The following is a 26,618-nucleotide window of genomic DNA, read 5'->3' as shown; positions in this document are numbered from 1 at the left end:
CCTGAACGTTCTTTGTCTTTCAAGTCAAAATCACCACTTTTGAATCGATGAAACCATTCTCTGCAGCTTCGTTTCGATGGAGCTTGCTTGCCATATGTATCTGACAGCATTCGATGAGCTTCAGCGGCAGTTTTCTTCGAATCAAATAAGAAAAGAAGGGCCCCTCGAAAAAACACCTTATCACGATCCATTTTCAATCGATTCAAAAACAATGACGCAGAACGAAAAATGAATCTTTCTGCTCTGAGTTAGATTGCTAAATGTCACATCTACAAAATGCAATTGGATTCACTTGTCAAGCTACGCTCAGTTACAAGTGGCGACATTTAAATGTCAGCGGCGGAAACTTTCGAATTGACCCAATATGTTTCAGCCCGAAGGAATTGAGATGGCGCTTGTGTATGACACGAGACACTCGAATACACAGGAATACATACAGCGCAAGCCGGACGTGTCTAAGCTAAAGTGTATTGTTGTAGAAATACCGATGTTGAAACATCGATGATGAAAATGCATCGAAATTGAGCAATGGACGAAATTTTCAAGCAAAAAATAGCCCTAATATCATCATATTTTCATCCTTTTCATTTTAGGTTTTAATAATTTTCTAGATGCTAACATATAAATTATACACGCAATATCATGCATTATATGTATGTAGACCAAGGGGCTAATCACTACTGAATGTAGTTTGGATTTGAATGGACATTCAGTAGTTTGGAAATAAAAATACGCCAAAAAACATTTGTGTAAAAAATCCATTCTTGTTTTTTTTGGTTTTAGTCTTCGTGGTTTCAGAGATGCACTGACATTTCATAGAGTTGATGATACACACATCAATATCATAGAAATTTTCATTCGACGAAAATTGCCAGACATATATTTTCGACATGAATCACTCTTTTCTGATGTCAGCTTCTTTATTGTGTCTTTAGACATTTCTAATTCAAATATAAGTGGACTTTATTCTTGATAAAATACGTTCAATTTCCATTTCGAATGTTAGAAAACAAACATTAAACACAAGTGTCAAGGAATTTTGACAATACTGAATTGCAATAAAAGTCATATATTTACTAGGCACTGAAAAAACTGAACCGCTACTGAAAATCGATCGCAGGTACTGAAAAGTACTGAAAACCGGTTTTCAGTAGTAATTCGCCCCTTGATGTAGACCGTGGTGGCATGTGAGCCGTTTTATGGCCGGGATGTTTTGTTGTGGGTAACAAATGTGATGGGTACAATTTCTGGTTTTTTTCTCGTTATTCACATAATTGTGGTATCTATTACATGCTGCTTATGGCGTCAACGAGATGTGATACACCACGCAACGAAGAAAAGGAAAAGAAAATATCGAAGCGATATGAAGACGCACACGGTAGACAATAGACATGGGAAAAGAAACATTGACGGAAAGAGAGCAAAAAGGAAAAAGGAAAAAAAAGAAATCGGAAGAAAAAAAAGGGCAACCAAATAAAAGATGTTGTGATAATATGGGAGGCAAGCGAGCGTTTTGTTGTTCCACAACGCAGAACTTGAAAAAATTTGTGGAGCTTATTATATAAACCTCATGATAAGACGTAGCAAATGATTCGGAGTAGTGTGCACGTAGCATTTTGCACGGTACCACTTATTTGTATACGAGCCATCAAATAACTAATGCAGCGTGATGTGTGCTAAGCGCACGACGGTAAATGGCTAAAATAGACTGATATAGTATATTCGCAGAAAGAGAGAGAGGGCGGGGGGCGCTAACAGACAAGTAAAAGCCAGTGCGGCAGAAAACTGTTGACAAGAGTTTTGCCAACGCTTCATAGTATGCGAGTATCAGCCGTATTTTCACGGATATTTTAATTTCACATATGTTGTGCTTGCCAGAAGAAAAAAACTGATAACGTTGTATATCCGAAATAGAAGAAGAGTCACATGCTTTTTGGCTCTAAGAAATTGTCTCAAGTAAAAGCTTCCAAGGAAACTGAAACATAATCGAGAGGTACCTTCGATTAGACAAATACCAGAAAACCCAGAAATTGACAATAGACACAAATTGCTTTTCAACTACCGTCCAAAAAGAAAGATAGAGAAAATATCTAATGAAACAACAGCACGTGAATATCAAATAAAGACACCATCGTACCATCTATCTGACACTGGACAAAGTGGTACAAACAGAAAGCACACAGCTCATAACACACGAAATTCGGAGACCAATGAGGATAAGCGCAAATAAAAACTCATGCAAAAGCCTACGGAATTATGATAAATATAAATCAAGTGGATGAAGAATGATAAGAAATGAATAATGTACGTGCACGATGAAATAATACAACACTCTCTTTTGATGAATTGGAAACAAGCATGTGGATCACTTGCATTCAATGTGACCGAAAAGTTCTTGTGTGGATTTTGTCGAACGTTCTTTTTTTTTGGATAAACATAATTAAGCTGAAATCAAGCAAATAACTCGGTAACAACGCCAATCAAATATAAACCATCAATTCAGCCAGAAAACACGATCGTAGAACAGCTTTGAACAATCTAGACTCATTTGGGAAGTGGATTGCGTATGGGATTCGTAGAGGCGCCATCTTTTGTCGTGCTTTTGAACTCTTATGTATTCCATTGACTTCAATGATTAATTTTGGAAAGATAGTGGCGCCACGCTTTATTCTCATGCTTCATTTGTAAAGTTTTAGAAGAAATTTCATAAGCTGACATCAATGTATTTACATTGGCTGTATGGTCCCATTGGCTTTGAATTTCACACAAAATTACCAGCCTCTATGAGTACCGATTTGATGCAAAAAAAAGTGCCAATAACACAAAATTAAGCTCGAAGTTGGCATTTGAAGTTGAGCCGATTTTGAAACGAATTTTTCAATTTATATTCAGTCCATCGGTTAATCGGATTCATTCACACATAACTTTTCCCATTGCTATATATCCGCTTCAATCTCTCAAACGCCTTTCTTTCCATTGTTAATTTTAGTCACGAAAAATCAATTTGTGTGCAACACACTGGCTGCGTGCAATTTAATCTCCAAATCCGCTAGTACTACCAATCGAAAATATTTTATCTGGCTTTAAATAATCTTTGTACAGAAAAAAAAACATTCTGTATAAATCAAATTCTAATGGAAATATATGAATGTGGGGTATTTCGGCATCGATCCAATCGTATATAATTCAATATTCAACGAGTCAACAAAGTTTTAAACACGGTTGTTTTCTGATTTCAATTATTATCGCTTTGGAAGAACAAAATAAACCTCCCGAAAATGATTTTTTTTCCTTCCACTCACTAATCGTTTCAATAGGTCGGTGTTAGCTATCCCGACCTTTCGAAATATGGTCTCTTTTTTGTCTACTTCATTCTGGCCGAAAATTTATGACATCGAACAAAGATGATATATATGTTTCTGACATGATACACTGGATACATTGTGGAGAAAATGATACACGCATAAACTTAAGAGAAACCAAAAGAAAGAATAATGATAAACCATCGCATAAATGGATGAAGACAAAGGACGAGCGCGCGCAAAAGAACAATTAAATACTGCGCTGAATACAATATGATTATGACAAAGGTCAAAAGGTTAAAGACGCCTCGTTTTTCTCTTCTAGTTCATTTTTCGGTTCGTTCGCTGAAAAAAAAAATCCGTCAAGAGCCCTCACTCTCTCCTCCTACCAAATTTAATCTGTTTCTAAATTTAACTGATTTGGTCTATTTAGTCCGCAATTCCAATCAGCAGTGAGAGTCTATTAAACCGTTTCCAATCTCAAATTGACATTTGGCAAAGCCAAAGATAACCCACCCACCATTTTCCAGGTACATAAAAAAGCATACTGAATACATAATGGAAATGCCTCAAATGATGATGATTAAATTCGATTGTTTTTCCCCCGAATTGTTTAATTCGTTATTCTGATTATTTCTTAAATACTATCAACGTCATCGCTTGTTGTTTTTTGGTTTAAAATGTAATGAGGCTTTTCATTATGGTAATAACAAAAGTTATTTGTTTCCACGCAGAAAAGAATGTGCAGATTTTGATTTTATTATTCTAGATTTTGAATCATCTCGAATATACTACAGAATTCAGTTCAATCTCATTGGACAGAAAATATTCGGTGAGAAAAAACAATTAAAAGAAAATACGTACCGTTCATCAAGCCTCATACTGCTGCGACTGATATCGCTCCATATCGACAATGACCGCGGTCGTTGGAAAAACGATCGCGAACCTCGTCTTGATCCACTGCTGCCGCCGCCTCCACCATTTCCATTGGTTGCAGCAGCGGCGCTAATCATGGTGCTGATCTTTCCGGCATTTTTTCCGACCGAAATCACTTCTTCGAGTTTTGTTGATGGAAAGTTAACATTACGTGACGGTTTCGCCGACGTAGTTGACGACGTCTCATCGCCAGACATTAGTGCACTATAACTCACACGAAATTTATAACTCATACTTTTGGTGGAACACACATATCCACCCGTACCAAGCCATTTGCAACAATAACAGCAACAAATAAAATACTCTAATTAATGTCTAACATTGTTGATGAATCATCATTCTTTGCACATATTTTGTTTTACATGTCCATGTTAAGCTCCTCAAATGTAAACATTGGCCATTCGGATAACTTGTTGCTGAAGCGTGCATTATTATATTTATTGATTCATTTTCATCGTCTGCATTCATAGTTTGTTCATCGTACACACTTATCTTATCGTTAACTGTTTGGATATTGAGTTCATAATGGTGTGTGTGACAGAGAGAAGGAGAGAAGCGGCCCGTTCCAATGAAAAGGAAAATTGCTTTCAATGTCATTGGGTCAGAGGCACGCACAGATCTTCATTCAATGGAAAGCTCTTGCTATTTTTCATTCGCACAGTCACAGGAACAGTATGTTAGCGAAAACGAAAGAAAGAGAACGAGTAAAAAGCAGTGGATGGCATGCCAACAAGCCATCATTAGTCTTTTCAATCAACAACCCTATAATTCTAGACACATTTTTCATTCAATTTATATATTCCCATTGAAATGAAAGGTATATACATGGGGTCGTTCAGTTTGTTTTTCTTCTGCTAGCGAATCTTTTTGTGTTTGCAGCCACCGACCGCTTTCTCAACTTATTCAATTTTATAGTTGACTATATAGCCAACTCTTATCTGACAACATAGCAGGTCAAGTGTACAAAGTCACTGAAAGGGGGCAAGTGAATGAGTGAGTGAACGACAGAAACAGATAGCCGAGCACTGCTAGTTTTGTGTACAAATGTAAATGTTGGTTTTCATTCACACATCCCTATTGCTTAGAGTGAGTAGTGGTAGCAGTAGAGAGAACAAGAAAATATTCACATAAAAACATGATAGAATTGTAAATGAAATTTTGTAATCTGCGTAAAATATTAAATTGCTCACAATGCTGAGTGTTTAATGCTCTTAGTGGCGAAAGATACACGTGGTTTTCGTAGCACGGGGCAATGAGGAGGGAGGCCAGAGGAAAGTGCAAATGGAAAACAGAGATAAAACAAGCAACGAAACGGTGAAGAGAGTACAAAGGAAGAAGAAAAAGAAAACATTCACCAAATGATCACAGCAAAATGAATTTGTATCGTTTTTCGAGCATTCCAACTCATTACATATTTATCCAGGTGATTCGGTGCGGGACGCTACGGTGTTGGTTGGTTCACATGACCGAATCAATGTCGCACGAAACATCTCGACTCGGTGCACTTTCAATCTACATCTCGTACCATCATAAGTCTATTTAATCTGCAAAGCCAAAATGCAACCGACATCGACTTGAAAATGGAAAACGTAAACTTTGTTTCAACTTACTAGGTATTATAGAATTTAGCCAGATTCGAGCATCGTGCACGTATAAATGATGCATTCGCATCAGAGGTACGTGCAATGTTCGATGCCATGGCACACAAATGGTAGTATATAAAGTAAGAGAGAACGGGGGATAGAGAGAATGAACGAAGCTGACGGAAACTTTTTACATTAAACCAATGATGGAGAAAAACGGGTATGTGGCAGCTTTATTATGTTACAATCTTTTTCTCGCGGATTTCGAAATGTTTCTTGACATTAAATTCGCATTCGAAAATCATCTTTTATGAGTATTTGCTCCAATCTAGTGAATACAAATCACGGCTTTCGTTCAACCCATGTCACTTTTCGTTTTTCGGTCTTTTTTTTCGCCGTGCAAATCTTGGGCACGCATGCACGGTGGAGCAAGGCGGTACACAAGCCGACCAAAAAGAGGCAAATGGAAGCAAATACAACATGATGATTGAAAATGCGTGTTTGAAAAATTAAAATTACAAACAATACATCAGTCAGCAGCTAATCGTGTGGCTTCGTGAACAACGATTTCCACCATCGCATCGGATTTCAACAGCAATCTTTTCTGCATTCTCGTTTCTCACAAAACGAGTCAATAGGCATGAAAAAAAGCAACAAATGCAGGTTCCATTTCACACAACGGACAGAGAGAAAAATGTACACATTTTTCAAATTAGAAGCGCGTATGCACGCAGCATGGGAAAACATACAGAAATTGATGTTGCGAAACGACATCCATTGTGCACGTATTGTGAAAGCCTAATCTTGGTTTGGTCGAAAGAGGGAGAGAAAGCGATAGAAAAGCATTGCGGTACATTGAGAAAGAGATCGGTTATCATGTCCGGAAAAGCTTTGAAACCATTTAGAGCGAATCTGTTGATGAAGATGTAAATATTGTGCAAAAATCTTCCTTAAGACTATGACAATAACTTAATAGAATAGACTACGATGCTTTGTTTACTCAAGCTTTTGTTTGTGCTGCAAACTTTTGTAGCAGCTCGCTTCTCTGCCAATGCCAAAGCCAGTCTTGAGTTCAACATCGACTCGATTATATAAACACGTGATATAAAAAAAACGTACGAACAAAAGAAAATACTTCCCAACGATATCACTGACGCGCATGTGATATTGTGTTAACGTGAGTGCCTTGTTGGCGTTGCAACGGTTCAAATAAAATGATTGCTTTGTTGGCATTTCGTCTTTTATCCTGTTGGTGGGTTCGTGAAGATTCTTCATCATTGTCTTTAAAGAAATTAATTGGGTCGGCATGTGCGGATTTGCTGATGCATTAAGCAACGAACACCGGGATTGGTACACTTTGCGCTTCATCATCGAAATGAAAAAAAAAAACAATCGAAACACACACCAAACACACAATGATTGTGAACCATAAGACGAATTTCAGCACGTACTAGCACCGCCATAAATTTTCGTTTCTCTCACGGAATTCGCTGAATAATATCGTATGGCGATGAAAGCGTATGCAAGTCAATGATGTGGCTCGGGGTCTAAGAAACAAATGCATTGAATCACATCACTGACGAAATGCGCGAATGGAAAAACGATGAAGCAGCAGCAGCAACCGCAGCAAACGCAGCCGTATGTGAATCGTAGTGAAATAAAAGAAAAACGAGTTTCAGCATACTTGATATCTATGGGTGAGATTGAGAGTAGTGTATGTTTCATTGACTTTGTTACGAAAGAGAAGAGTAAGTTTCTTTCGATTTGAAAATAGTTAGAGTATTTTTTATTTTATTTTATTAAACACCGCCAAGCTCTGGCTGAATATAATGTGGGTTTTGTTAGAGGTTTGGCCGGAAAAGAGTGCAAGACTGTTACAATTTTTATAAATAATGAACAATGGTAGCAGTAACTTTCGATAACTTTCAGTTCTCGCCTCGTTAAAAACCTGTGCCGGTATTCTACAACACATTCCGAACACTTTGTTCGGAACGTTCAATTGCATTTTGGAAGGTGGCTATCAAACGTTCAATCAATAAAATAGATACAAATCCATATATAACGTTTGATAGCCACCTTCCAAAATGCAATTGAACGTTCCGAACAAAGTGTTCGGAATGTGTTGTAGAATACCGGCACTGGCTCTTTTCGTAAATTATGAGGTAATCACAATAGTAGGAACATGAAAACGAAAGCAGTCATACAACCAAGATGGAAATGCTTATAGTAGTCTATAGTAAATGGTCCAGGATAACCTTTGGTAAACGTTTCCAAAGGGACAAAGGCTATGTGAAGCGTTAACTGTTACGCGTTGAATCCAGACTTTGAGATTGCAAAAGTCGTCACTCAATTTATCCGATAGATAAATTGATGAGAAGTTTTACGTCGGTTTAGGCAGATCCATGTTGATTGCACAGTGTATTGAGTTGACATGGACCATGATTCGAAACGTAACCAGACCATTTGATGCTAAATGGTAAATAATTCAAAATTGACTTCAAAGATAAGAATATTAACTCGCCAACTCGTGGATGGCTACAACAAAGCACAAAATCAAAATGACAATTTACAATAAATAAGTGTAAACATCACAGATAAGTATCATCTTTTCAATACACATAAAAGAATGTATGGAAAAATTCGTCAGTCTTTTAGTATTGATTTTGCTGTGTGATCCGTGTGAGATGTGTATGTAATATGTATTTCGACTGTTTGTGGCTATGATAAAGGCGAGTATGTTTCATAAACCTTAATTTGCGTTAAACAAGATTATGTATTTTGTTAGTTTGGAATACCGATTAACAGGAGTATGTTTTTCTGGTTTTGGTTGTTGTAAAAGGCGAGTATGTTTGTCCAAATTGGTGAATATTATTAATTTATTTCAATTTAAGTATTAGGCAAACATAATCAATAGAATTAATCATTTGTACATTTGGCGGCTCCCAATACTCCAATTTAACACATTGGTTTTCGGAAAAGTGGAGTATGTTTGCATGAATGGTTAAAAATATCAAGTTCTTTCGACGAAGAGTATCAGGAGTTCGTGATTGTTAGCATTAAAGAGAGAACGTATCGTAAACCATCCAAATAGTAACATAGTTCTAATTGTAACAAAGTCTCAAAATAAACCACTTTTCTAAAAAAAAATACGAATAATTCATTCATATCGGAAGTTTTTTTTCGTGTTCTTCTAAAATATGATATAAAAAACAACAGTTACCCTTCAAAGTTTTGCAGAAAATTAGTCTATTTGTTCAATTGTTACAATTTGAACTATGTTACAATTCGGATGGTTTACGATAATCGAGCTCTGCTTATTGTACAGCATCACCATGAACGAGCGGTATATGAGCCAATGTAAAGAGTGAAATAACAATATCACTGAAACGATAGCGCATGGAAAATAACACAGAAGAAATGTGACAACAAACAAACATTGCGAAATTGCAACGCATCGGAGAGAGTAAGAGAATCTCTTTCACTCACGCACAACAGCAAATATTCATAACACGCTGACACCGACAACCAATACCAACGCAAATGAAAACAATTGATTTGTATTGCTGACATCACTGAGTCGGTGTCAGCGTGTTATGGACATTTTATTGTTGTGCGGGATAGCTTTAAAGTAAACTGTATAGTAAACTATAGTGCACTATATAGCTATCTCTTTTCATTTGACATTTTTCCTCTCAACTTTTCTGTAAGACATTTTCGCTCCAAACCCCTCACATATGAACTCCTGATACTCTTCGTCGAAAGAACTTAATATTTATAACCATTCACACAAATATACTCTACTTCTTCGAAAACCAATGTGTTAAATTGAAGTATTGGGAGCCGCCAGATGTACAAATGATTAGTTCTATTGATTATGTTTGCCTAATACTTAAATTCAAATAAATTAATAATATTCACCAATTTGGACAAACATATTCGCCTTTTACAGCAACAAACTTTGGCCAGCAAAAAACATACTCCTGTTTATCGGTATCGAAGGGTTGTAACAGTGATATGATCGGAACATGAGCACCATCTCTACTGATTGCCATTATTGCCATGTAAATGAATAGAATGTCTACTTCTTCTTCTTCTTTTTCTCAACATCAATTGCATACGACTTATGGAAACTCTCCGTAATCATTAGAGGTGGCGCTACTTATGCGCATCAATTGACTTTTGCATTGACTCTTATTACTGTGCGTGCCTTTTGATCGGTATTCCAAACTAACAAAATACATACTCTTGTTTAACGCAAATTAAGGTTTATTACATACTTTACTTTAACTATTTTTAATTCGAAAGAAACTTGCTCTCTTTTTCTTAAAACAAAATCACTGAAAAACATACTCGACTTTTTAAAAATATAAATCCGAAAAAAAACATACACTACTCTCAATCTCACCCATATATATATAATGCGCATTGTAAGCGTAAATGATTACTGAGCCCAAGTACATATAAATGTCCTGTCATGTTTCAACAATCTGACAGCGCAATGTCAGTATTCGAACGTGCATATAATATAACCCATTCGAAATGGGTCTTTTGTACCATGAATAAGCTACATTCTATCGTCTAGTTGATACAGATTTTTTTGGCAGCCATTTGGTGTTCTGATCTCAACACTCAGCCTAATGCATATATTTTGTAGAGCATAGATTTTCTATATTACGACCAAATACACTAAATCCATCACACAAGCGAAATGAAGAAAAAGAACATCAAAAACGACCCAGGCACCCGGAAGATAAACAACATTGACATAACTCTATTTATTCGTACCTTTACGCACATCGCACACACATCGTATCTACAAACAACGAAAATAAGCAGTCGCAAACTGTGTGACACAGTCACATAATCAAATTGAATTGAAAAGTTGTTCACTAGTGTCAACTGAAAGCATCCGATGTGCAACGATGCGTGTCAAAACAAATTGAATAATTTTACTACTACTGCATGATTTTTTTTTCGCATGCTGGACGCACACATCGATTTTATTGGAGTAGCGTTTGTCTTTTGTTTTTGTGCTCGTTTGGCGCGCACGACGTCGGTAAATAAATTCAAGTCGTGGCATGGGCGAGGAAAAACCGCATTCATCCCATAAAAAGCAATATTTTACCGGCACAATATTCCAACAACAGACAAAAACGGTTCGAGCAACCCAAAAATGTATCGAGCTACATGGTCGAAATATATATTGAACATTTCCATTGAGTTTAACCTAGGGGCTTTCTACTCTTTCGAATACGTGCGCATAAACGCGCATAGATTGTGTACCACAGTGAAGAGTAGCGAATTTTGCACATAGTCACGAATACGCATAGAAGCGAATACGCATGCAATCAACAATCACGTATCAACACAATGTCAACAATCTGTTGTATCGTTAAGGTTCGTTCAAATAATATTTGACGTTGACGATTTCTGTCTTTGATATTTATCAAATGTCATGATAATGAGATTGTTCTTATTTGATGAAAATTGAATTTCAAAATTACATAAAATTAAAATATTTTAGCAATAGGTGAACATTCTGCACTGCACAACTTAGATTGTTTTTTGCTATTTCTATTCAATTTTTGGTCGATAAAAATGAAAACGTTAAAATATACAAATATAAAGGTAAAGCCGTCGATAGTTTTGGTAAGTATAAAAATCGATGAATAAATAAGTGCGACGTTTCACTCTTGTTGGAAATTGCATCTAGAATATAAAACATAAACAAAACCGTGTACAAATGATTGAAGTAAACAAAAATAATCTCCGGAAAATGTGAACCGAAAAAAATCTCACTTTCAATGTGAAGTCTGATCATTCTAAAAGAAAGAAGATTTTAGTTTTAGTTCTAATTTATGTCAACATCGCTTGCAAACAAGTATTTCTTGTATTCTCACGTGAAAAAATTCGTTGCAATTTTAAATTCGAAATGGTCGATATCGCGGCGTGTGACCAATCAGGGAAGAGAACATTTTAGTAGGATTTATGCGAAATTACTCGCAGTATGAATTGTCCATGTACAGTATTCGTGACTATGCACGGACATCGAACGTGTGCACTTCTAACGAATAGGGCACCGCATAGTACGAATAAATCGGCACATACTATGAGAAAATCATTGAGAAATGGTGTAAAAAAGTCGGTTTATCGGTCAATCCGAAAAAATCAGAAATTCTAGTTTTCACAAACAAAAGGAAACTATTAAACTACAAAGCACCCACCTTGTTCGGCACTGAAATTCCTTTGAAGAAAAGTGTTAAATTTCTGGGTGTTACGTTCACTCCAAATTTGAATTGGAGCGTTCATCTTGAGCATCGCATTAACAAATGCTTGAGAGTCTTCTGGGGCTGTAGAAGAGCCATTGGTAGAAACTGGGGCTTAACACCTCGGAACCTACTCTGGCTTCACTCAGCAATCGTAAGACCTATGATCTGTTATGGATCCTTTATTTGGTGGAAAGGAACTACAACTGCGATGGCACACAAAAGTCTGAGCCATCTGCAGCGGGTAATTTGTTTAGCGATTACGGGCGCAGCTAAAACAACACCTCAGCTAGCACTCGAATCGCTGCTAAACCTTCCATCCTTGGAAAATTTTATCCAGGCTGAAGCGCAAATTTCTGCTTTTCGGCATAAATCTATCATAAACCTGAAGCGTTCCCCGGCAAATGGTCATTCAGCTATTCTAAATAGACTCTTTGACTATGAGCCTATGCTTTTAGCTCCAACTGATAGAACAAAAACCTCCTATTTCTTTGAAAAAACTTTCAATGTGGTATTTCCACAGAGAAATTCACTGAATCAGGAGAGTGTGAGCGTCAGCACTCACACCGAAAAATGGTTCACTGATGCATCAGTGAACAAAAATGGTTCTGGCTATGGCATCTTCAATGCCACTACAGGATCAGAATACTGTGGTTATTTCGGCAACTTTGTCGATATATCACAGGCTGAGTTGGCAGCTATTCTGATTTGCTCAATTGAAATAGCAAAAGACAACATCAGCAACACGCCAGTTGAAATCTACAGCGATAGTCTATTCGCCCTAAAAGCGATAGACGCGCACAAAGTGGAAAATAAACTAGCAATTGAGTGTATCGATTTGTTGATACAAATCTCACGAAGAAGAAATGTGACTCTTCTCTGGTCACCTGCACACTCCCGCATCGATGGGAATGAAAAAGCGGATGCACTGGCAAAAAGAGGCACATTATCAATGATGTGTGGGCCTGAACCCTTTCTCCCTATATGCGAGAAGAAATGCAGATCCATATGTAATACGTGGTTGAAAGAAAACGTTAGAAAACGTTGGAACGGAACCACACAATGTTCTATCACCAGAAGTTTCATGGCTTCACCAAATGATAAAACCACATCTCAACTACTCAGTCTGGATAAACTGAGATTTAGTTACATAGTGGGAGTCTTAACTGGTCACATAAGACTAAATGCGTACCTGAGACGCATTCAGGTTAGAGACGACCCCGATTGCGATTTTTGTGGAAGAGGAGAGGAGACCTCTCTCCACTTCCTATGCAATTGCCCTGCACTAAGCCATATCAGAAGAAATATTTTCGGTATGGATATGCTTACACCAAACGAAGTACTTAATTTTCACATCAGTAAAATTTTTAACTTCGTCTTTAAGTCAGGCAGATTTTCCACTTTGAGAAGTACTCATACTGCCGACTCATCCTTTTTTACAAGACGATCCAGTAGGAGCAATGCCTCAAATGCATTGCGGCCTTCTGGAAATGTCACACAGTAAATATGGATGAAAAAACACTTGGGAATACAGTAGTCAAATCTTTTCTCTTAAACGGGTAGTTTTGCAAAAGGTCTCATGACCTACGCGACGAGCATCCTTGCGGTGCTCCCCACTCAAATCCATACATCCATCCATGAGTTGAAGCGCATATTCTTCGCATAAAACGCATTTATTTTGAGTTAAATGCCCCTGAAGTTTAACGTGTAACCGGCAACCGGCACATTTTCCAAGCGAACATCATCATTGAGTGAAAAAAGGGAACACATCACCGAATCACTGAATCTTTCGAGAAATACACGAGAAAAAACAGACAAAGAGAGGAAAGGCGGCGGAAACGCGGGTATGCAAAATCAACGGTATTCCGTGGAAATTCCCAGGCGCGTCATAAAAACAGCAATATTGAAAAATCATTCTCAATATGGGCCGACAAAAGGATTCCATCGATGTTGCAGAACGCAATCCGTCGGCAATGGCTCTACGACGGCCCAATACGTGATTCAAATACTGTTTCGCATATTTTTGATGTATGAAATTCAATGAGTGCGATATTTCCACTTTTTTTTTCACACTTCGAAAATGGCATTCAGCGCGCATCAGCAGCACAAAATACTTGAAAATGGTGTTTTTATCGTCTTCCATTCATTCCATTTTGCATTGAAGAGGCCAACACCTTTTTGTTCAATGCTTTATTGAAAATTCTAATAATAAAAAGGGCGGTAAAAGATTTATGATGACTGCGCCTTTTGATTGACCAACATAAAACGCATTTTATCAGTCTGACCATGCACTCTGCACACATTCATGCCATCATCCGAACAATATTTTTCAGTATGATTTTATCAGTTTTGCATTTATGCAACATGAAGCATGTAAGATGATTTCATTTGCGAATAAATTTCGAAAATCTACCATTTTTCGCAGATTTCAAACGGCGTAAACTTTGACGATAGAGCGAAAAAACATACAGAAGACTTTTAGCTCTACGTTGAATAACACCGTGGGAGCATATAAGCTCGTATTATGTCTGGAATGGAACATGTTCATTTTCGTTAATCTGCTTATGATACACTGTGTGCTAAAATTGTAATCCGATGCTGCAATGAATTTTATTGTTGAACAATCAAATCGCGTAAAATGATCCATAAAAGTGGTCCAGACTCATAAACGTATCAGACGGCGATATGGGTGCGAATGATTCAACAGTGATTGCAATCGTTTTTTTTTTTGTCATTTGGACAAAAGTGCTTAAACTTTTTTTTCGAAAGTAACATCCATAAAAACTTCATCTTCAAATAAGATTAACTACTACATGAACACATTTTTCGTTTCATTCTCTCTCTCCCTCTCTCTCTCTCTCTCTCTCTCTTTGCGAATCTATGATATTCGCAGTATTTCAATGGTAGTATTTTCGATGGAGCAAAATATTACCGACAGCGTACGAGTGCAGTAGAAAAAATATCCTAGACAAAAGAACTGCAGAAATTCCGTTAGTTCTTTTTTTCTTTTATTTCTTTTTTGTGATCGAGTTAAAGCCAAGTTTTTGTTGATGGAGGGAATTATTTTTGAACAATAACCGACACAAAGCTGGTGAACGTGTGTACAATCCATTCGAATGACTAAAAATGCCCTGAATGCATTCAGTTTGATATAAATGCAGCACGTCGTCAACACTACCACGCCCATCAAACAATTAAACAGTGCCACGTTTAGTGTTAATGCACGACGTCAATGTGTGGCAGTATATACAGAGAGAAGGAATGGAAAAGTCTATGCGAAATGAAAAGGTAAGCAACACACAGCTCGGTTGCTCTCTGGTATATTTGGTAAATAATTAAAAACGGCGCTCAAGTGCTTTGGCTACACTTTAGCCTTTCTCTCTCTCTCTTTCTCTATCGCGAACAATAGAGCTGTTGTCATTGCTGTTCTATCGGTTGGAAGTGATAACAAAAACGCTCTGGCACACGATTGCTACTTGCAGCAATCAGATGCTTCCTGTATTGCGATTATTCATACATGGAACAGTTGAGACAGAAAGACAGAGAGAACGAGAGATAGAGAGAGAAAGAGAAAAGTGCATCGATATGCAGGATTGTGTATCAACGAGAGCGCGTCAGAAGAGGGTGTTATTTTTTGTTGTGGCACATTGTTTAGAATATCAAGTGAATTACCCGCATTACATGTGTGCCATGAAAACCATCGCAATGCATATTGAATCAGTATCCATCCGCTTTTTATTTTCATTGAATTCGCTAGCTTCCCTCTTTGCATCCATCTTACAAACGGAATGCAAATCAACAAAAAATGAGGAAGAAAAAAAGCGCATACACAAACAATGGAATATGAACGCTGGTCATAGAAACAATTGCTACAAAATCACATGTTATGTGTAGTGGTAGCTATAGCAGCAGCCACAAATTCACTTAGACATTCATACACAAGAGGAACACTTGAAATTCCATTAAGTTGTGTGTATGCAATTGCAATGCACACATTCCGATATAATGAAGGCAACGAGGTAAAAATGCAGAGGAAATAAACGATAAGCATAAACCAAACGATAAGTGTCGATAGAGGGAAAAAAGAAGCAAAGAGAAAACCAGTGAGTAGAAGGCATGATTCGAAGCCAATGTAAACACAACACATATCGTTTTACATATTTTGAGACTCTTGATTTTCCCTATCTCTGTCACTCGGTTTTTGTTCATTCTTTCTCCCCTCTCCTTCTCCCACCCTTTACTCTTTCTCCGTCGTTGATCCATTCTGTAGCGATGAAATGACTTTGCAATGAATTTGGTTCGTGTGTTATTTGTTTGCAAATGGAAAGTGCTTCGATTAAGTTTACCATTTTGCATGTTGATGACACATTTTTACATTTATGCAAATGCATATTCTCTCACACGGGGTATTGTTGATTCGGGCAACTCGTTCTTTTGATTTGGCATTAAAACTCAATAAAATATGTCGAAAAGCTCTTAGCCAACCGACGAGCTGAGTTGAGTCGAGTCGAAAATGCCATGCAATTGTGTTTGAATTTGTGTATGTGTTTACATTGGATTCTTTCCAATTTTCGCATGTCCTTGTTGATAGACAGTCGTCAAGTGAATTCACAATTTAGGCAGCCAAACGAAAGCTGTCGATGGGCGAAATTTTTTGTTGAGAAGATTACATTAATATAGTGGAGGATTGACGTTTTGTTTCTTCGGGCTTTTTTTTCGGCAATATCATCAACAGCTTTGGGCAATTTTCCTCGTTAAGCGAAGTCCATTTCGGGGAAAAATTCATCGAGCTCAAGTGGAATGGCTGATGGCCGTTTTCTCATCAAATTGAAGTTTCAAAAAGTGTCGGTGTTTCTTTCTTCACTCTGTCCGACTATTGGCCTAAGAAAATGGTCTTAACAGACATGACAATCACTTGTGATGTGTGTATATGTTTTTTTGTGCCTCAAGACATCTCGTCAAATGCAGTGTCGTCAATTGCTTATAGCCACCGCTTATCTTGACCCTCGTTGAAAGTATCTCTAAGAATACTTTCCATGCCTTAGTAGTCAAATATTTTATCTGAATTTCAAATGAATTATTACTTTGCAAATGATTCCGTCCAATGCTTTTTCTTCGAATCCTACCGCCGGAAAAGAAACCATACCCTTCTAATAGCGGAAAGAGTAGCACTCTTGACGACGTTCATCATGTGGCAGAGCACACAATCGATTTGCACACGATATGCAAAAACGTGTTCATTCGTGTTAACTCCGACTGATTGTATCCATTTGTCGAAAATAAAAGCAACATGAAGAAAAAAAAGGTTATAGTTTTCTCTCTCCCCCTCACTCAGTCTTGTTCCCATTCAACAATCCTTATATAATCCGGAGATTTCCACATTTCAACCCATAAGACGGCGAGCATCGAGCACAATTCCAAACGAAACTTTTTCCTCTACCTGAACACTATGAAACGCACATCACTTAATATTCGGAAGAAAGTTTTTTTTTGGCATTGAACTGGATTTGATATCGAGTTGTTTTCTCTCACTCTCAGGGAAATATTGGTTTATTTCCCATTGGGTGAGGGCATTTTTATTTCAACTGGTTGGAGTTTGACGGTGCATGTGTCTGTGTGCTAGTACCAAAGGTTTTCGGGCACAAGAGAGGAACGATTTTGTTTTTGGTCGAAAGTGACAACAGGCGCATTAATTTTGATTGCTACTTAAGTGCGTGAGATCAACTCTCAACAAGTATGGCAGCGGTCAAGCCGTTGATAACAATATGTTTTTTGATGTTGTAAACTGTTTCAATATCTTATTTGTGCACGATTGTGTGCACTGAATGTGAATGTGCCGATGTAAACGACCATAAGCTGACTCACATTAGGAGACAGAACGACATACACACACAGAGAGAGAGGGAGAGAGAGAGAGAGAGGAAGGGAGAGACGCAGGCACGGCGCGAACAATACAGAAAAAAAAACCAGGCACATTTGTACGCTCATTCAGTCGTTACAAATGTAAACTGTTCCATAAAATATGAATGTGCTTTGCACACTGGCTCGTGCGCGTTTTATCCGTTTATTCAGTGAATGTGCTAATAAAACGCCGGGTAGGCTCGAAAAATACGTGAGCATTTTGTGGAAGTTTCGATGTGTGTTCGTCGTCTATTGGTTGGCCGTCGCCCATCCCATCACTTTTACTGGTTATAATTTACTTTTGTTTTGTTTATTTTTTGTTGGCCCTAATTTTGCATCGACATTTCTCCCGGGTACGATTACCAATGCCGTGCATAATGGATGTCGACCTGGTCCATTATTGAAATAAAAGTGACCCCAAACGAAAGAAAAAATACACCAACCATCACTTTCATTCTCCAGCAGCGGCGGTCGCCGCTTATTTATTTTCTAACTTTTGTTTTCTCATCAACACAAACACATCGACACACATACACACTATACTTCGACTCACGAACGATTTTCTCATTTGCGCCATTTTCATTTTGCGGCAAAAACGTGTTCTTTTTTCGCTTTATTTCTTTGTAAAATAATATTCGAAGGCAGCCACGAAACCGGGCACAATGGCATGAACAAATAACTAGCTGTACCTATTAAAAATGGCGCCCAACAACGATGAATGCGTTAACATTCCACAGAGATATTAGATGGCAAAACACGAAGATTTTCCGAAGCCGTTCGCTCTCACCGTTGTCGTTGGTGTCGTCCAGATGAAGCCATCTGAAGGCACGACATAAGGGGACGAGAGCGCGAGATGAAAAAACAAAAACAATTTGAATGTTGCGAAAAATGCAAACGTGCTCAATGTCTTTTGTTTTTAGAGCAAACCAGTCTGATATTTTCAAATGAAAAGTTAATGAGGATAAAGACTATTAAAAAAACACACACACATACACACATCAAGAAAAGCGCGTAGCAATGTGTCGTTATGCAGATTCGTGTTGAGTTTAGATATAAACGCACAAAGGAGATATAGCAAAAAATTTCGGCATTTGGACGCTAGAGAACAAAACAAAAAGGCTTCGTTAATATTTCAAGAGTAAATAAATGATGGAATGGCATCGACGCAAGCAGCGCACAGTACATACGAGCAGAGGAAAATAAATTTAAAGAATGAATACAATTTTCATTCGATAGCGAAAACACGTGCACAAGTTCAATTATTCTCTTGACCCGCGGTGCTGTTGAGATGATGAGAATTCCATCCTCTCTATCTCTATCTCTATCTCTCTCTCTTTTACTCCCCATCCGTGCATGCCCATATTTACTCATCAAATCCAAGTTGTTAAAAGCAAAGCAAATAGGAGAAAATATCTAGGACTCACTTCGGGACTTCACACGATGCGACTCAAAGATAGCAATGAAGTTCGGTTCGAAGTTCGACTTTTATTCAATGTAAAATCCAAATATGAAGTATTTGATTGCATTTCGGCAAGCAATCTTGTTAACATTTAATTAATAAAGAGGTTTGTTTGTGCTTGTTTTAGATTTGTAGCGGATTTGGATTCAGTTTGTATGTTCATGTTGGCCTGCGGTGTTTTAGATCAAATGGCAGCGTCACTTGCATCGGTCATCATTAGCGATGCTCATTTTTAACACCGAAAGTAAATGTGATAGTAACATTGTACTTGAACCATGCGTATTGGTTGGTATTCCGTTATACCACAAATTTCTACCAACTTGCGAATGTTTGCGTGCACGTTTCCGAGACGAATGGCTGACGAATTTTTGATTCAAAAACAAGTGAAGCGAGCGCCGTTGGTTAATGAGAATGGATAATTCATTCCATGGGCAGCGAAATGTGTATGGTCCAAATATTCTGACCACAAGCGCAAACGAGCTAAAACAAACAAAAGGATTTTGCGGTAGAACCGAATGCTGTGAGGCGGAAGCCGCTGAACTTGATGAAAGGATGGTCTATATATACATTGTACACTCAATGGGGATATGTGTCACATACATTTTGTACATTTTAGCACAGCGTTTACGAATGTGATTCCCGTCTTTGGTAGCAAGTAATTTGATTTTGAAGAAAATTCTGTAGGCTCGAAATCACAAACAATGCCTTGAGCCAGAGAATGTCGACCATAATAACTCTAATTAAAATGTTTGCACTTGAATTCACAATTTTGGCGGCAAAACTTTTTAAGCACACAACTACACTTCCATTCACTAACACATGTCTGCTGGCGAAAGCGAAAGCACTAACACAATTCACTGAATAATAAACGACTACTACATGGCTATGCATGAGATAATTAAAGCCCCACGAAATGATGTCTTGTGCTGACGCAATGTGTATCATGTGAAAAATCATTGTGATCAATTAGCAAATTGCTTGAACATTGAACCGTTTGCCTCAGCACTCACCAATGCATCTATGGTCAGCTCAAATGCAGTTCAATACTGAACTAAAGGGCATGAAGAAATAATTGGGCACTTTAGCCGAACGCTCATCAATCGGATCTCTAGAGTGCAGTTTGCTCAAAATAATAAGAATAGTTCAATGTTTTTCGTCGAAAACCGTCATAAAAACGTTATCATATAAGAATGACGCATTCAAAAGAAATTACTGCAAATGTAAGCAAAATTTTCCGTCGAAATTGATTTGAATGGATTAGATAGTCCGGATTAAATGACATTTTCGGCTTCCATCTCGAATGTGTCTGTATGCTTTGATGATTTGAATACTCATTGTGTTTTGGTTGGCTTCACATCGAATACATTTCGCAACTGAATTGAAAAGATTATCGAATGCAATTTATTTTTCATTGATTCAAACGGAACCATTTAAACTAAATTTTGTCGCATTTACGTCGATAATAATTTGAGTAAGTGAGTGAGTGAATGTGTGTGCATGTGGGTCTGTGCGGTGAGTAGTTTTATTACGCGCACAATTTCTTTTGTCATTAAGCTAAGTCAATCCTCATTTTCGAAAACCGCATATAACTGATTCGGAGAAAATCTATTTGCATGTTTAACCCTCTAATGCATACAACCGCCTCTAGACGGGCAACATTTGTACGCCTGTAGAACATAAACCGTACATCGGATCACATTGCTTCAAAAAAAAAATTTATTTGTCAATGTTTTCTCTTTATTTTTATCCTTGGCAATATTTGTCTATGTGGTGTGATTGTATAGATATAAACAAAAATGTGTGCAAAAACAAAAATTTGGCAAAATAAATTATTCAAATCCCAAATTAGACACATTTTTGATACTTTTAAACAATGGATTTGATTGTTCTCTGATTTATGTCAATCGCATTTCTTGACTGAACCATGAAGGATCCAGGATTATGAACATTTTTTTAAATTATCTATGGCCAAGAATCAACCCTGGGAAAAATTAATGCATTAGAGGGTTAAAATAGAGAGTGCTCTATTCAACTATCATTGAAGTAACTGGATAATGTAAAATGTTAAAAGCATTTTGTAGTTTCATCTCAAACTCACTCTCTCTCTCTCTCTCTCTTTCTATCTCCGTCCATCCATGCAAGCAAATGATTTCAATGTGATCGAAATTTCTAATCTTATTAAAAAGTAAGATCAAGCTTTCATGTTGTCCAATAAATGTCATTTAAAACATTTGCAGATTTTTAGTTTGCGTTTCGCCAATGTCACCGATTGCTTTGACCTTTCCTTTCTGCCATTTGACTCGATGCTACATCGAAACGAAGTCAGAACACATAAAAAAAAATATATACGTGGAGAAAATAACATGAGCTCGCAATTTGAGTGCGCTTTTTTATGTTATGTGCATTCTTTGCTCGAGGACCAAAATTTGTTCCCATACTTTTTTGCTTGTGTGTGTATGTGTGTTCATGAAAAAAGGGGAGCCATTAAATTTGCGATGAGGTTTCGAACTATTGAATCAGCAGATTTTTGTACTAGGATTCATGTCAAAGTGTACGTGAATAGAGAGACGAACGACATTTTAGACAGAATAACAGAAAAAAACGTGTGCTTCGAAGAATAATTGCTTTCACTTCACCTTAAAAATATATAATATATGTGTACACATATCAAAAAAGAGAGGAGAGGGAGAGAAGGAAAAAAATTCAATACACCAGCCAACGGTGTGCCGATGTATCCATTTCCGTAAATTTCGCATTCATTGTCCGCCAGTATATTTTCATACATGGTTGGGAATTAAAACGGAAGAACATGCATATGAACTGGTACTCCAACAATGAAAAATATGCTTGAGAATAAATAATGTGGCACGCTTGCATTGCATTCACGGTCGTGTATTCTAATATATGCCATACACCAAATATAAAACGGCCTCCCACACACCGTTAGCTCCTTCGTTCGCTCACAACCGGATACAAGTATGTTGTAAATGGCGAATATAAACTCATTTATTTTATGTTTCTTTATTTTTACTCTTTTTGTGGCTGTATGAGTCTCTGTGTGTGTGTGTCTTCGTTGTATGGAAAACTAGATTGTATTTCCAATTTGATGGCGATGTGAATCGGAACGGAACACACATCAAATTGAAAAGTCTTTAGTCGATTCCCAGAGTAAGAAAGTTACCAACTGCATTCATCGCATTGCAACATTTAATTGAAATGTTCGAATCGCAATAAATACGCCATATAAATGCCAGTCCTATTTTATCTAATACCATGTCATTTCAATTATGTTTCATTTCTGATATGTATCATGTTCTTTTTTTTTACATTGAAATGAATTTTCTCCGAATTTTCGAAGGATGGAGTTTTTTTGTGTGTCTCGCGAATGAAAATTCCCTGAGGCAAGTCGAACATTTCATGAACAGCTCGTTGATAAGGCAGAAAACAGGGAAGGAGAACAAATGGAGCAGAGAAAAGTGAAAAAATGCCAAATATGTATCATTTTTATTTAGTGCCTTTTCGAATTACCATACATTTTTGGTGAATGCGGTAAACACATCGATTTGAAGTTTTGGCATATTTTAAAGTTGTTGCGAGTTGTTAGTCTTAACAAAGTTGTAATCACAATTTCCGCTTTGTTTGGCTTACCTGCACAAGTATATATACAGCGTTGGTGGTTGTCTATATAAATGCGAATAGCTGTCGCTTCGTTCACACCGAACCGTCGACATGAGAGATCTAGTACGCGCTTGGCATTTGGATAATACGGAGATTCAGAGAATGGTAATGGGAGAGAGTGAGAGGTGAAGAGAGAGGGGAGAACCACTGGTAGGAAGAAGAAGTTTACAATTAATAAAATGTGTGATGTGCAAATAGCTCTGAGTAATCAATTGAATCGCCTTCATCCCGCCCATTTAGCACGAAAAGAAGCAACAACGGATGAATGTTGATAGTTTGATTTGGTTCCAGTACAATTGGAGCACAGCGATTGAAAGAAAAAAAATTTCAATCTAGAAATTAAAAATAATTGATTTCGAAATGTCATTCAGTGTACTGTACATGTACATACTTTAAAATCGTTCAATCGCTCATTTGTCGCATGAAAAAGGTAATAAAAAGCGGGCTATCAATAGACCATTGTTCATCGATATTAATCGCTCGGTACATTAATATGCATGGCTTCTAAATAATTCAACGATTGACGAGTATTGGATTCGTTATAACAAACGACGAAGGATATACTCTAATGGGAAAAATCCACGCTGAACCGTTCACAAGCTATAAGAAAATCGAAACTTTTACTCAAATGTAAATTTATTCGCTAGTTTCTTGAGCGCGCTGGATGCACCGTATTCTATTTATACCGCAGTGTCTATGTATGGCTTGCTTTCGTTTAGCCGTTTAAATAAAGACGACGATGTCATGTGTTCTGAAGAATTGCGTTCAACAATCGCACTGTGTATTGCCAAAATCGTCGCCTAGTTTACGCTACACTTACAACACATACACAAACGCTCAAAAAGTGAGAGGGAGAGATTGCATGAGAACAGGAGTACAACTGCATACGGCACAATGCATCGCATTTGGCAGCGCAAGCACATATACATCGGTCATTTGGAGTTTGTGTATTCGTTGGCAAGCAGTGCGGCATGTCTATATACGTACTCTATGTATGAAGAGAACAAGAGAGCAAGCCAGCAAGACAGAGAGCGAGAGTGCTACCATGTGCATTATGTTGGGATCGCATTTTGTAGGTCATGTGCTTCCGATTTGACATGCGAATCGCAACGTTGTGATGTTTTTATCGTGTGCTTTCCATGTGAATACCAATTGAACTCCAACTCAAAATATTCGATCAATTTTACCCATCATTTGCATGGCCACGTGATCGAAATCGATTCATAGCATTTAACTTTACAATAAAAAGGAAAACATCAGAATGCATTTTAAATTGCCGTTGGCAATGTGTTTGTTGTCTTGCATGTAGAAAAATTGGCATACTTAAGAACAAGATGCACCTGCGTGTATGAGAGTTTGTGTGTATGTGCGTGTGTGTGTGGAAAAGTTCACAATTCATTTCACCGATTATTTTCTTATCGCTTTTCTGTTCCTGTTCCAGGCAATTTAAGTGTCGAAAGTAGTTTATTTTAGTTGAATGAGCTGAAAACATGTCGTTTTCATTCATAATACGTGGCATTTAAGTGACTCCGAAAATTGCTTTCATTTGTAAATGTAATGTGCCCTTTTATGTTTGAAATAAAGTTCTGATGTCGTTCGCATCATCAAGAGAGTGAATAATGTTATTGGCAAGCATATAATCGATGTTGGCAACTAGACTTTTGCTTACAAAGAAAAAAAGGAAGAAAGAAATGTGCCATGCGTGTTTTTGCAAATGAAAAAATTGCATTCACTTTCTGTGATCGAAGCATTCTGTTTTGTTTTCTTTGCATGTAACCTAATATCTGAGTAAAATACTGAGATAAACAACGCATTGTTGGTGGTAAAAGCATATTACGTCATTGAATCCATGTCTGTCGTCATCATAATTCCATCATCATTTTGACGTAAATTTGTTGTTGGTGTGCGAATCTTTTTCTTTCCTGCTCCTCTCACCACTCATTCAACCGAAGAATTAACTGTGAACTCATGTAACCAGCATATTTTTGAAATGAGAACAAGCAAGAAATTCTGATGTCCTTTTCTCCCTCGACAATACAATATTTGTTCGTCGAATCCCTTCCATCACGAAATTATTTTATTTCCACTTCGATTCACAGGCAAAGTTATTCATGCACCATGCATATGTGTGTATATACATATAATCAAAAAATCCCTCGTACACTATTAGTTTGAATATATTACAGTGAAATTTTAATTATCTAGCATTTTCTCGTTCTTCACACTATTCATATGTTTATCACAACCATTTGTCGGAGCATACACATCACTGACAAACCAAATTAAGTGCTTCCAAATCATAATTTATATGCAAAATATTGTGTGAATGTTTGCGGTGAATTTGAACAAAGTTATCATTGATTCCCTTCTTTTATTTATTTAACAAATACACAGAGATAAAACAATCGTAAAGCGTCAATGTTGGGACCAAAAGTTCACCTACAACATGTCGTCAAAAGATTACATTCTATTGTAAACAATTTAAAATTTCATGACGTTTTTTTTGTTTTTTTTCTGTTCCTTTTTTTTCTTGTACATCAAACATTATAGTTCATGTCATTCGTTATTTTCCACTGGAATGCCGTTTTACAAATCTATTCATTTCAGTTCTTTGAAAACATGTATAACAATTGCCACTTTTATGTCAGTTTCGTTAGACATTCGCTTTTGTTTGAACAACTTTTCACTCTCAATTCACTAGAAACACACAAGCCATCCCAGTTCATAGAGATAGTTCATGATTTTTTATGCTTGTAACGCAACTGCAGATGTTCACCGCTTGGTTTCTCAACAATCACTGTGTGCGAAAAACAATTTGGCCAAATCGAAAATTTTCTCTTGGTTTTGATCACTTCTGGTGATGACAGCTTCACAAGAATGGCTTCATTCTATTGTTTTCACTTGGCAAACCAATCGCTTATACTTCTATATGCACGTTCGATATTCTTTGTCTTTCGATCAACCCGCGAAAGAAAGGGACTAACGAAAATTATATTCACCAATTGTATTGAATGTAATGTCCCCATCTAGGCCGAGGCCCGTGACAAAATGCATATAAGCTCGTATGATTCGACTATTTTCTCTTTCTCTCTCTCTCTCCCTTTCTCTTTCCCTTCAGTTTTCCTTGCGTATTAATTTTTTATTTATCGATGAGTATTTTGATTTTTTCGGTTGACATTCGCAGCACTTGGCGTGCATGTGCTATGATTGCGGGTTCCAAGATTGGTTTCAATCGCGTAAATGAAACGTTGTCGCTCTTATCCACACTTTTGGAATTGAAACATCAAACCATATAGCTACCAGCACATTCGTATCGAAGCCGTATCACTTTTCAAATGCACAAACACAAACAGACACACACACACCGCATCGAGTGCGAACGAGTGGATTCACACACCGAAAATGCAATATATCCGCGGGGGAAAATTCACTCTCGAACTACTACTGATTTTCCCGCATAATATCGAGTAGGTCTAGGTCATGCACGATTGTT

At 37.3% G+C, this 26,618-nt stretch overlaps 1 protein-coding gene across 1 annotated transcript in view; it reads right to left on the bottom strand.

Annotated features, from left to right (window-relative positions):
- LOC129573948 (potassium channel subfamily T member 2) overlaps positions 1–26,355 on the bottom strand; it is a 224,306-nt gene extending 197,951 nt beyond the window's left edge. Inside the window, exons 1-2 of the mRNA XM_055455158.1 lie at positions 24,963–26,355; positions 4,167–4,741 (exon numbers count right to left, since the gene is read on the bottom strand). Of these exons, the coding sequence (XP_055311133.1) occupies positions 4,167–4,471 (305 nt within the window). The 5' untranslated portion in view covers positions 4,472–4,741; positions 24,963–26,355. The remainder of the gene's footprint in view (positions 1–4,166; positions 4,742–24,962) is intronic.
- Between the last annotated feature and the right edge of the window lie 263 nt (positions 26,356–26,618).

This window comes from Sitodiplosis mosellana, unplaced genomic scaffold, assembly GCF_009176505.1.
Source record: "Sitodiplosis mosellana isolate CC-2019 unplaced genomic scaffold, AAFC_SMos_1.0 Smas_scaffold_6150, whole genome shotgun sequence".
In the NCBI taxonomy this organism is placed as follows: Eukaryota; Metazoa; Arthropoda; class Insecta; order Diptera; family Cecidomyiidae; genus Sitodiplosis; species Sitodiplosis mosellana.
Note: the sequence above shows the minus strand (reverse complement) of the source record. Positions and strands in the feature narration are given on the sequence as shown.